The sequence below is a fragment of the Mirounga angustirostris genome, unplaced genomic scaffold (genome assembly GCF_029215605.1).
Source record: "Mirounga angustirostris isolate CCGP_5_RB_7025 unplaced genomic scaffold, mMirAng1.0.hap1 SCAF_4, whole genome shotgun sequence".
Taxonomy (NCBI): domain Eukaryota; kingdom Metazoa; phylum Chordata; class Mammalia; order Carnivora; family Phocidae; genus Mirounga; species Mirounga angustirostris.
The window spans coordinates 26,239,708-26,252,847 of NW_026991712.1; the positions used below are offsets into that span (position 1 = coordinate 26,239,708).

Below are 13,140 nucleotides of genomic sequence, written 5' to 3' on the forward strand. Positions count from 1 at the left end.
CTCTATTTCTTAATTTATATATCACCCTAAATCTTAACTGATCCAATCATCTCATTCTAGAAGTGTTTTTCTTCTTTTTCTGGATTCTGATATCATTCCCTTTCACTCCCTCAATGCTTATATATTTATTAATGCAACAAATATTTACTGAACACTTGTGTGTCAGGCATAGTTTACATTTGTGAATGAAAGAGACAATATCCTCTTGTCTTCTTGGAGCTTATAATCTAGCAGGTGAGGACAAAAAAGACAAAAATGTAATAAATTATTAAGCTACAGAGCACTTCAGAAAGTGAAAATTCATAGAAGAAGATAGATGGGGGCACCTGGGAGGCTCAGTTGGTTGAGCCGACGAGTCTTGGTTTTGGCTGAGGTTGTGATCTCAAGGTTGTGGGATCATGCCCTGGAATGGGCTCCGCACTCAGTGGGGAGTCTGCTTGAGATTCTCTCCCTCTGCTCTTCCCCTCCCCCCACTCTCTCTCTCTCTAAAAAAAATAAATAAAATCTTAAAAAAAGAAGATAGATGAAGGGTTGAGGGATCCAGAATGCTAGGGCTGCAGAGAGGATGTTTTGATGGTCAGGGTAGATCTTTAAGAGAAGGTGACATTTGAGCACAGGATGGAAGGTGGTGCAGGAATAAACCTTGCTGATATGTGAAGAAAGGGTGTTTTAGGGGATAGCCAGAGCAAGCACCCTAAAACATACATATGAAGAACAGCAAAGAAGAGAGAGCAGGAAGAAATGAGGTGAGAGAGAGAAGGGGAGATGCAGTCTTGTAGGCTATTGTAAGGATGCAGTTTTTCACTCTAATTGAAATGGGACTCATTAGAAAGTTTTGAGCAGAGAAGTGGCATGCTCTGACTTATAAGGTACTATGGTATTTTGCAGTTATGAATGTTTAGGTAATTGATTTTACTTAGCGTTCTTGAATTATTTTTCAATGAATATTTAGCTACTTGAGGGCAGTCTGTTGTATATCATTTATTTCTGACATTGTCCAACACCATGTTGTATTTTTGTTTTTACATCCCCAGCGATTATTTGCTAGAAAATTGAAAAAAAAAGTACCTACATTTATCCAAAGAAGATAACTATATATTTGTGTAATTATACTACTTTGTATAATTGTACATTATGAGTTGGCTGTTATCACCCAGGTACCCAGAGCTCTACTGGCCAACAAGCTAGTTGCACCAACTATGTCTGTTTCTAATAGGTTCTTTTGTTAGTTCCTTATTAGAGAAGGAGGACTGGCTTTAAAAAAAACCCATATTTTTAAAATTAAAAAACAATTTGTTTTTGTACCACTTTGCTTTCTTCTCAGGTGTTAATCTGTATTTTTAAAGAAAATTTCTATGTAGCTGGGCTAAACTTTTGCATACGTTTTGCCTTTTAAAATATTTGAAACAAAGACAACTATTTCATAATTTGGTAAATCCTAATAGTTGAGGCTCGCCCTTGCTTGTCTATCCATGATAGCTTTCAAAGTGTGGAATATCTACAGTATAAGCATCCATGTGCATCAGAGCATTATAAGCCGTAAGCTTTTGAATGACTACTTAGGTTCTTTGATAGCCACTTAACAATACCTCCATCATGATTATTGTAATCATTATATTATCATCATTATCTCATCAAAAAGTTAACATTTTTTAAAGATTTCATTTATTTGGGAGAGAAAGAGAGAGAGCACAAGTGGGTGGAGGGGCAGAGGGAGAGGGAGAAGCAGACTCCCTGCTGAGCAGGGAGCCCCACTTGAGACTCTATCCCAGGACCCTGAGATCAGGACCTGAACCAAGGCAGGTGCTTAACCGACTAAGCCACCCAGGTGCCCCAAAAGTTAACATTTTTTCAAGTGTTCAGTATATATATGCCAAACACAGTATAAATATTTTATAGATATCTTTTTATTTAGTTTTCTCAATTACCTTGAGACAGATATTATTTTAATCCTATTTTATAGATGACAAAACTGAAGTTTAGATAAAAATCTCAGTGCTCCATATTTTTAAAGTTAGTTAATAGTAGAGGTGGGATAAAAACTTCAGAGAATTTGATAATGGAGCCTGACCACTATATTATAGTCCTCCTTAGAGTTTCTTCCCATAATTTTCCATCTCGATATTGCTTTCCAAATATAAGAACAAACCCATTTGTGTGTGCATCATAGGTTTGTCGAATACTTACTGATTACTAGATATAATTTCTAGGTGGAAGTGCTACAAATTTACATAATATCTAGCCCTAAAAACCTGCAGACTAATTGTAAGAACATGCAAACAAGTAATTGCAAAATTAAAATGTAAACACTGTATTGTTATCTAAGTTGGTACTTGTCAGATACATGTGCTTTATAGTCATTGAAGTCTTGTTGAAAATCTAGATAAGACCCTACCCCAGAAGATCAAGTCAGTGTTTCTGAGACTCAGTCAAGCATTTGCACTTTCCCCAGTCTCCCAAGATTACTCTCGCAATGACCAAAGTATGAGGCCATCTTGTATAACTTAGGTGATGACACAAAGAAGGTAGGGATCAAATCTGTTAGGGATTACTGACCGTGGAGTCAAAGAAGACTTCACCAAAGGATGAACAGAAGTCCTATTGGCAAGTAAGAATTAAAGTGTAGATATGGAATTAGTTTGGTACTTTGAAGGGACCTCTTGAAATGTAGGTGGATATAAGAGCATTTATTCTGGAATCAGACTTCAGTTTCTGTCTTGACAATGCCATTTGATAGCCATGTGACAAGAGGCAATCCCTAAAGTTCCCCAAAACCCAGTTTCCTTATCTGTAATATGGGATAATAACACCTAACCTGAAATATTTCTTCAGAATTAAATGAGATCATCTACGTAAAAGTGTTTATCATAACGCCGGGTCCATATTAAGCTCTCAATAAATATCATCCTCTATTGCTGATGAGATGAACCCAATGTGGCTAAAATTGTCAAATGGTATTTTAAGTGCTGAAAGATTAGATTAAGGAGATGACAGATGTTTTCTTGGAGACACACTCCAGGGTTTCAATTTGGGAAGTAACATGCTTAGTTTGGAATTTTTGAAGGGCTCTTTTATTTTGGAAAATGGAAAATGCATTGCAGGAAGAGAATAGGCCTAAAGAAAGGGATTGCAGTAGTTCACATGAGAAACTCTGAAGGAGGTTATTATGGTTGTCTAAGATTTGTGGCCAGTTAGATGTTGGAGATGAGGGAGAGGGAGGAATAGAGGATGGTTCTTAGGTTTCTGATCTTTTGTTTTGGTTTTTACTTTAAATCATACCACTTTTCATAATCACAACCTTGCTTTATTCCATTGGGGAGCTGGGCTTTTAATTCCTTAGACTTTTTCTCTTATTTTTAGATCTTAGTTATTGAATTAAATAAACCAGGATCAACAGAACCATTTTTATTTATCTGTAATAATTAGACCTCACGCCTTACAGTGGGATCTAGGAATCAAAAATATTTCCTAATTTAACTAGTGTAATGCCAGTGTAAGTATATACTTTCTGGAGTGTAATTGGTATAGAAAGTGCATATGGTGCTACTTGCAAAGTAAGAAAAGATAGCAAATGGATACCACATTTATTACGTGTGTGTATATTTTTAATATTTATAGTCATGCTGCTCAAATTATGCTCTATTGGAGGCTATAGTTGGGTGATATATAAATTGAATCAGGGCAATTTTTCTAAATTACACACACACAAAGCAAGGTAGTAAATATAAATTTAGAATATTTTTTCCTTCTTTTTTTTAGTTTCAAATGTAGTGTTCAATGATTCATCAGTTGCATATAATACCCAATGCTCATAATGTCATGTGCCCTCCTTAATGCCCATTATTCCAATTACTTTTTTCTGAAATTTTGATGTCTTTTATTATATATTTTATGCTAACAGGTCCTAACAAATTACCTGATATATAAACAGGTAGCCAATATTAATGGAAAGAGTAAGAAAAAAACCCCTCAATTTTCTTTCTGTTAATAACAAAAGGGATTGAATGTTGAAGAGAAAAAAGGTAGGCAGAATAGAAGACAAGTTTCCCTAGCAACCTTGGAAGACACAAGGAAAACTAACGCAAATATATTAGAATTCCAGAGTTTAGAGGATACATTTTTCTCTCTCAATAAAGATAAGCTAAAACATTAGTTGAGATTCTGCTTAGTATTTTACTATTTTCTCACATTAGTTATCATAAGCTGACATAAAGCTACATCATTTTTTTGTGTTGGGAATGTGTGCTGGTTTGGTAGCCATGAAATAGATATATCTGCTCTAAGTTAATATATTTTTTTCTAACATATAAAGTATCGAATTTATCTGTCTTCTGATCCCCAAGAGCACTGGGAAGTGGGAATTAATTTTTAAATTGATAATTTGTATTTTTTGTTGTTTGTTTGTTTTTGACAAATGTGATCCTAGTTGTAACTGTATGTCTTGCATAAATATACTTTTTGCTAGGAAAAATGTCCCTAGTGCATGGAATGCCATTGAATCTGTCAATTGTTAGTAAGCTTCCATGAAGAGAACTTATAATTTCTAGTTGCTCTGACACTTGGGTTTTGTTAGAGCTTCATCATTAACAGTTTTTGAATGACAATTTGTTGTAATATGTATATATAATTTCCTTGCCATACACATTTTTATTTCACTAATGGAAAATTCTAGAGGGACAGTGCAGCATCTATAAATCAATGAGCAGCTTTTGGTTTTGAACTTATACAATGTACATGTTTTAAAAGGGCAAACTACATGCAGTAATGGTCTTTGCAAATTTAAGTGCACTCAAAAATCTTAGGACATAGCACTCGGAGGAATGCAAAGGTCCATGTTATCATAATGAATATGTTTTTCTATCCTCCTAAACTTGAGAACACTCATGATATATGCCACTAATAATTTTGCTGTAAATCCTGGGAAAACACAGGGGGTCCAAAAATATCTTTCCATTCTACTTAATAGTTGAAGGGCTGGTCTGAATACTCTGAAGCATAATAGTAATCATAAAATAGTAAATGTGTAGACATGTATTCATTTAACTCTAGCTTATAAATAACAAAAGATTCAATTCAACACCATAGTTATTTTACTGCTTTCCATCCTTGAGCAATATGCTTAAGAGATAATGCATTGTCTTAATGAGTTTATTTTTATAATCACTAAAAATGGTTTCTTCCCTTGGGCTAATTAAATAATTGATTATTTGAGAAAAATAGTGATTTTAAGATTAATTATGTTTTTGCTTAAACTAATTTTCTTGTTCTAACTAGTTTATGCACATCATCTCATAAAATGTTAATTGTAGAAACATCTCCTGCTCAAATTAAATTATTAATATTTGTCGTTTCTAATTTGAATTGCTATTAACAGAATATATTAAATGCAAATAAGTATAATTGATTTTGCAAACACATCTCACTCCTTAATCCTATAAGGCCATTAGTTTTCTTTTAATGAAAATTTATTTTATGATCATCTCATTGACTTTTTACCTCTTTGTGGTGTTGACTTAGAAATAGTTTCAGCCTAAGTTTCTGAATTCTGGAAACATTGTAGTTTTGTATTCTTAAACTTTCTCTAGCTGTATCTTGATCTAATATCATCGCTCCTGGTCTCTTGGTTTTTCTCCCAGTTAAACCAATAACATTTTAGCTTCTATAGAAGCTTTTCATTTTGGGTCAACCACAAACTTAAAGGTACTTAAGTTCTTGGCACTTTATATAACTTTTTACATATTTTCTTTATAATCCTAGAGTCTGTATGTAAAACCTATTGATCTTAAACATAGAGAAACATACTCTCATGACAACAGAAAAAATGTCCTTTATCTAGAATGCTAAATGACAACCTCACTTCAATGTTTAAAACCACTAAATAATGTTAGTTACTATGTCCCTGCCTCTATTCTAAGCATTATGTATATCTTGTTTTCGTTAAGCATTGCAATATTCCTATGAAGTCAGTATCTTTGCATCCCATTTAATAGGTGAGGGAACTGAGGCACAGAAATCATTTCCGACTTTACCAAAAAGATCAAGAAACTAGTGGAGCCAAGATGCAGATCAAGGTCGTGTTCTTAATAACTGAAATTTTTCTTCATTACCCACAGAAAGAAAATACAATTTCCTACGTTGGTTAAGAAGATAAAACGGTTCACAGTGTATACCCTGTCTCCCTTTCAGTTTCATTTCTCGATGCCTTTCCCAAAACACTATAGTGTGTTTTGGGGAAAACTACTCCCCTTCTTTTCCATAAAAGAAGGAAAAATCACTTAAAATTTCATTCATTTCACGTCGCCTTGTCTGCCAGGACATCACACTCACCCCTCATTATTATGAGTTGGTAAAATATATAATTTTTTAGTAGGGTTATTTTTTTTTTAATAATCCATTTCCAATGTCTTTTCTTTTTCAAGTTTGTATTTAAATTCCAATTAGTTAACATACAGTGTAATATTAGTTCCAGGTGTAGAATTAGTGATTCATCACTTAACAATACGACATCCAATACTCATTACAACAAATGCCCTCCTTAATACCATCACCCATTTAACCTATCCTCCCATCCACTGCCCCTCCAGTAACTCTCAGTTTGTTCTCTGTTGTTAAGAGTCTGCTTTCTGGGGTGTCTGGGTGGCTCAGTCAGTTAAGTGTCAGACTCTTGGTTTCTCAGGGTCATGAAATCCAGCCCCAAGTCAGGCTCTGCACTCAGCTCAGAGTCTGCTTGTCCCTCTCCCTCTGCTCTTTCTCCTGCTTGCGTGCTCTCTCTCTCATAAACAAATAAAATCTTTAAAAAAAAGAGTCCGTTTTCTGGTTTGCTGCTACTTTTTTTAGTAAGGTTATTCTTTTTTTTTTTAGAAGAAAACAATAATAACTTTATTATTTTAGAGCAAGAAAGGACTTCTTAACTGTCCTCGAACCCAGAATTCATAAAGTGGCCATGAGAATCCAAACCAGCCATTCATCTAAACAGAATAAACTTCTGTCTGGTGCAAAAAATTGTCCACATAGTAAATACAGCTGACTTTTTTAGGGGGAAAATTTTAATACATATGGCAGAAAAAAAGTCCAATTTCCTTGATTTATAACAAACAAATATCACTGCAGTCAAAATCGTATCATTTAAATGAGCCAAGAATTAAGGGCTATACATGCAACAAAATACTTTTATAGTAGGGTTATTCTTTATGAAATAATTATTTTAACAAAGGATGACCTTCATTTACTGTGATTGTTCCACTACCTGTAATCTTTTAAACCAGTCCCTTCTCCTGCTTCATCAAGAGTTTCTTTAGAGCATAGTTGCTTATATCGCTAATCAATCTTTGCATTTCTGGCAGGTAACATGATACAGAGTACACAATAGGTGCACAATAATTGCTTATGATATCAGATTCTATTTAACATTTTATCATTTAACTTAGCATTAAACTGTAGACTAAAATTTGGGAAGTAGTTTCTATTACTGAATATTCATTTAATTATTCACAGTAATGCTAAATTAAATGTTAATTGAGGTAGGAACAAGTAGAGTAAGTAAAAATTTAAGGATCAAGGTAAATGTGAGCTAAATCTGCACCACAACATATTCCTAAACCACTGTTGCCCATCAGTGACTATTAAGTCAGAACTGTTCTTTCTGAAAAAAACCTACAAATATTCAAGTTACATGTTACATAATAGGTATTTGACAAATATTTGTTTATTAGGTTAATTAATTCATTTCAAGATACAGTATACCAGCAAAAAGTCTGTGTGCTTGCCTTTGGAGTTTTCTCTCAAACTAGTAGACCAGCTCATATTGAATTCACCCTTTCATTATCACCTGCTTCTCTGTTTTTCTTTTCAAACTGTTATCTTATAATGATAAATGTGGAATGCCAAATGGTAATTCTAGTATATTTTAAAAACCCAAGGGGCGCCTGGGTGGCTCAGTCGGTTAAGCGTCTGCCTTAGGCTCAAGCCATGATCCCAGGGTCCTGGGATGGAGCCCCATGTCAATCTCTCTGCTCAGTGGGGAGCCTGCTTCTCCTGCCCCATCTGCCCCTCTGCCCCCACACTTGTGCTCTCTCTCACTCTCTATCAAATAAATAAATATTTGAAAAAAAAAACCCTCATATGGGGGCGCCTGGGTGGCTCAGTCTGTTAAGCAGCTGGCTCTTGATTTCCTCTCAGGTCATGATCTTGGGGTTCTGGGATTGCACCCCGGGCCAGGCTCCATGCTCAGCAAGGAATCTGCTTGAGGATTCTCTCTCTCTCTCCCTCTGCCCCTTCCCCATGCTCACTCTCTCTCTCTCTAAAAATAAATAATAAATAAATCTTAAAAAAACCCTTATATGTAACAATAAGATAGAAATAATAATTATCCTGGGGCACCTAAGTGGCGCAGTTGGTTAAGTGGCTGGCTCTTGGTTTGGCTCAGGTTATGATCTCAGTGTCCACAGATTGAGCCCCATTTCAGCTCTGTGCTCAGTACAAAGTCCACTTCAGGATTCTCTCTCTCCCTCTGCCCTTCCCTCAGCTTGCTTGTGCTCTCTCTCTCTCTCTAAAATAAATAAATAAATCTTAAAAAAAGAAATAATGGTTATCTTGAATCCCTTATTTAGAGAAAAATTTAAAATTGAAGACCAGCAATATATTTAAAATAATAATATCTTCACTATTATTGAATACAACCTCTGTGCAAAGACACATGATTCAATTCCTGTTCCTTTCTTTCATGTATACAGATGCAATATTTTGGTCTTTATTTTCAATAAATTTATAGATAGGTTGTTTTTTTTATTTAAATTCAATTAGTCAACATATAGTACATCACTAGTTTTTGATATAGAGTTCAATGATTCATGAGTTGTGTATAACACCCAGTGCTCATCACTTCACGTGCCCTCCTTATTATTGCTCATCACCGAATACGTAGATTGTAATGTTGAATTTGTGAAGGAGGTTTACCTTTTACAAAACAATGTTACCGGGAATCTTAACAGTAATTAAGCTTTCTTCTTTTGCCTTTCTGCCTCTTTCAAAGCATCAAAGACTCATTAAAATCATTATGGAATACAGAAAAGTAATATATGTATATGTATATATATAATCAGAATGATCAGATATAAATGATATGATTGAGAACATTTTCTATTGCAGATTGATTGCCTTGTGAACAGAATTGGAAAGAACAGTTTTTGGTTATAAATAAATGGTTATAAATAAATGTTGGAAATGTGAAGAACTGAGGTTTCAGTATTTTCATTCAGTGTAACTGCCTGCAGTAATTTGACAGCAGACATAACTCTATGCAATTTTTGATATGGATTTGTCCCTAGACTCATTTCTGTTTGTTTTTGGCTACAACAGCAGATTAATTGATCCAATTCCCATTAAAAAAATTCACCCAGAGCATATCTTTGATTGCCAACAACAAAATTGACACTAATTAAGCTGAAAATGACTCAATATTTTGATTGTTTTGGTTAATCAGGAGAGAATCCTTTGCAACATTTTTACAAAAATTCTTTTTCTTTGTTAATTCTTACAAATAACCTATTGATTTTGTTACTTATGAAGAAGTGAAAATAATTCTTAAGGAAGACTTTTTAAAAAGTTTTTAAATTGAAGTGTAGTTGACATAAAAGATTATATTAATTTCAGATGTGCAACATAGTGATTCAACATTTATATACATTATGAATAATCACCACAATAAATCTAGCTACTTTAATATTGTCATTTAATCACTCCAAGTTTATTTATCTATTTATTTATTTTAAAAAATTTTTTTTAGAGAGGTAGAGGGTGGGAGAGAGAAAGAGATGGAAGGGAGAGGCAGAGGGAGAGGGAGAATCTTAAGCAGGCTCCACACCCAACCCAATGCAGGCTCTATCTCACAACCCTGAGATCATGACTTGAGCCAAAACCAAGAGTCTGATGCTCAACTGATTCTGACACCCAGGACCCCCAGGGGTTTTATATCACATTTTAAAAGTTAAAACTTTATAAATATTTTACTATGTCAGTATATATTATGTGTAAACCTCACTTAAAAATGAGGCTCTCAATATTTTATAGTATCACTGTACCCTAGTTTTAGTTGTCCTCCTCCCAGAAAAGGAAATCACCACTTGTGAATATTAATAGTTTTCTGTGTATATGACCCTGAATGGAGTACTTGATAGAAAGAAAAGAAAAATGAATGCGTATAAAATTTGGCCTTCTCAGTAAGAATGACTGCAAGAATGACCTTAGTTAGGTAAAGAGTAATAAATGTACTGTTCAGGATTCCCAAAACACTAAGATTGTACCAAAGGAAGGTGAAATTTGTAAGACATAAATGTTTATATCATAAATCACTTTTTTGGGATGCTCATTAATTCCTGAAAAGGGCTCTATGAAATCAGATAAATTAAATGTGTAAGTCTAATGATTGGGTATTAGATGGGATTAAAACGAGTAATAAGGCAGTTTCTTTGACTTCTTGGATCTCAAAAGCGAGCTGGGGAAGTGAGACAGTAACCCTTCAAAATGTTAGAAGTAAGTCACAATTTAATGGTGACTTACCTTGCGTAGGTCCATAAATTCAAGATTACAAAAAAATCGAGAAATATGGAGCATGATGTATGGTTAGAGACCTAGCTAATTGAAGCTCATGTGTTGGAACTCCAATCCATAGACTTCCCTAACCTCCTCTAGGGCTGTCTCAATTGCATTCCCAAATGGCCAGGTTACTCTTCTTCACGGTCTTCCTTTCTGATCTAATCATAAATCTATCAAGTTAGTGCTTTTATATCATTTTCTATCCTTAAATATGACCTAATTTGGAATGATTTTTAGCTACTCTGACCATTGTACTATTGGATAAAGAAAGTATCTTCCATTTGCAGAGCTAGACATATACTAAGAAGTTATCAAAATAGGGATTCACGTTCTTTTTCATACTATTCATTCATCCAGTCGACTGATGTTTATTGAATGCTTCCCTAAGATGCTGTGCTCTAAGCTGCCCTTAAGGAGTTTCTGTTCTCAGAGGGGAAATAAATATTGAAAAACTAATTACACAGTTATTTATTCATTATTAGTTTATGTTAAGCACCAAAAAGGAATGTATGTAGAAAGTGGTGCTATGAGAGCGTCCATCAGAGGGAAATATCAAGGAGTAAAAGAATGTCTGAAGTATTTTAATTCTTTAGGATTCAGTTTTTAATATTTTTTTCATAAAATGAACATATGTAATGATTTTGGAGTGGTGACTACTTCCTCCCATAATTTAAATATGCATTAGGTTAGCTTCAAATGAATTAGAAAGAATTGGACAATAAGCCTTGGTTTTTATTGAAGATAAAACAAGTTCTTAATAATAATACATTCGCATGTTTGAAAAAAATGTTTTGGTGAAAAAATCTATTTTTTCAGACTTTAAGTACATCATTTTAGGAAAACAACTTATATTTAGTATGCTTTTATTCTCCTATGTTGAAAAATATATTGTTAATGTAAAAATAATGGAAGTGTTTTGAATTATAGAATTATCTCCCCTTCAGAAATAACTGATTTCAAGTTTCACCTAAACTTGTCAGGTCTCAATGAACTACATGTTTTTCTCCTTTTTGATTATAATATATTTGGAGAACAAATCTTACTTAAAAATACATTTAAAAATTTTACATATAATAAGTACCTCAAAATATGTCTCATAAATTAAAAAGCCCCTTTTGTATGAAAAAAGAAGGAACCCGGTGATATGGACAAAATAGCAAATAATTTTTTAGTTATTTTATTAAGAATATTTTACAAATATAATTTCATATTACTCTCACAATAAATTATTATTTTATTTTTTATTAAGGGACTTTCTTTTTAGGAATTTTTAATTTATGTTTTATAGTAGAAGACATTTAGAACTGTGAGTTAGAAAAGAGTTTAAGTGTAATCACATCATTATTTAACGGTTGGTGCCATGAAAATTCAAAGAAATAGTTTTATGGTACAATTCCAAAGCACATTGCTTTTAACAACTACAGTTAAATCTTGTTCACACTTAAATAGTATTCACAGAACATTCCTAATGTCCCAATGTAAAATCTAGTTTTAATGATACCAGTATTAAATTTTGGTAATTTAATATGCATAATTTAAGCATTCATTATTTGAAAGTTACTTATGCTAATATCTTTAAATATTCTCAGCAATTGGTTTGGACTCCTGTCCCGAACCACAAACTCCCAGCAGTGGAATGAAAATTGGAGACAGATATATGGTTGGTGATGTGGTATCCTTTCAGTGTGATCAAGGATATTCTCTACAGGTAAGGCTATTTTTAAATTATAGTTTTGATTTGCATTGTTTTTTCAGAATGTTTTAGTGGAGCAATGATTGATAATCCAAAAGTTTTAAAACAATATTCAAACTGCATACTGTAGCCTTAAGTCAAAAGTTATTCAATTTATCCATAAAACATATTCATGAGAGAAATTACTAGAACCAACTAAATATGCTGTTCGCAAGTAACCAAAAATTATTTTTGAATCAAAGTTAATCTTCACTTTACATTTTTCTCTCTATTCACATAGGATATAACAACTCAACTCTTGGATCTTTAGAATTTGAAAATAAAAACAAAGTGCTACTTTGTTTTTGCTACTTAAAGCATTAAATGAAACTTCCATGATAATAAATTTTTGAAATTAATGAAAATCAAATATAAATATATTTTAGAGGGTCTCAAGTTAATGGTTGCATAAAAATCTCCCTAAAGAAATGACCTATTAAGTAACTGAGAAAAAAAAATGAGGGAGAAACTATTTCATATGTTAAGTAAATAGATTCCTTAGAGAAAGCAAAATTAAAAATTAATGATTTATAGTCTTTAACGTTGCATTACAAATTATTAGTCTCAGAAGTACAATCAGATATTTCTGGACTTTGTATTTCAGTTTACAATTTAATATATCTTAACTGACTCATTTTAATATTTTTATGAAGTATTGTTTACCCTATTTCACCTTGAATATTATAGCAATTTATTATAAACTGTTATATATGTGGTCATTTCACTCTCATGATCATTGCAGTATCCCAGTAGAACATGTTTCAATAGAAAAATGTTAAGTTTAAAAACCACAATTCTGATGTGATAAGGAATCT

At 33.1% G+C, this 13,140-nt stretch overlaps 1 protein-coding gene across 3 annotated transcripts in view; it reads left to right on the plus strand.

Moving 5' to 3' along the window:
* CSMD3 (CUB and Sushi multiple domains 3) overlaps positions 1–13,140 on the plus strand; it is a 1,202,189-nt gene that overhangs the window by 1,074,588 nt on the left and 114,461 nt on the right. For all 3 annotated transcript variants that reach the window (XM_045896021.3, XM_045896023.3, XM_045896024.3), the window contains one exon: positions 12,183–12,301. In XM_045896021.3, coding sequence (XP_045751977.1) covers positions 12,183–12,301 — 119 coding nt within the window. The remainder of the gene's footprint in view (positions 1–12,182; positions 12,302–13,140) is intronic.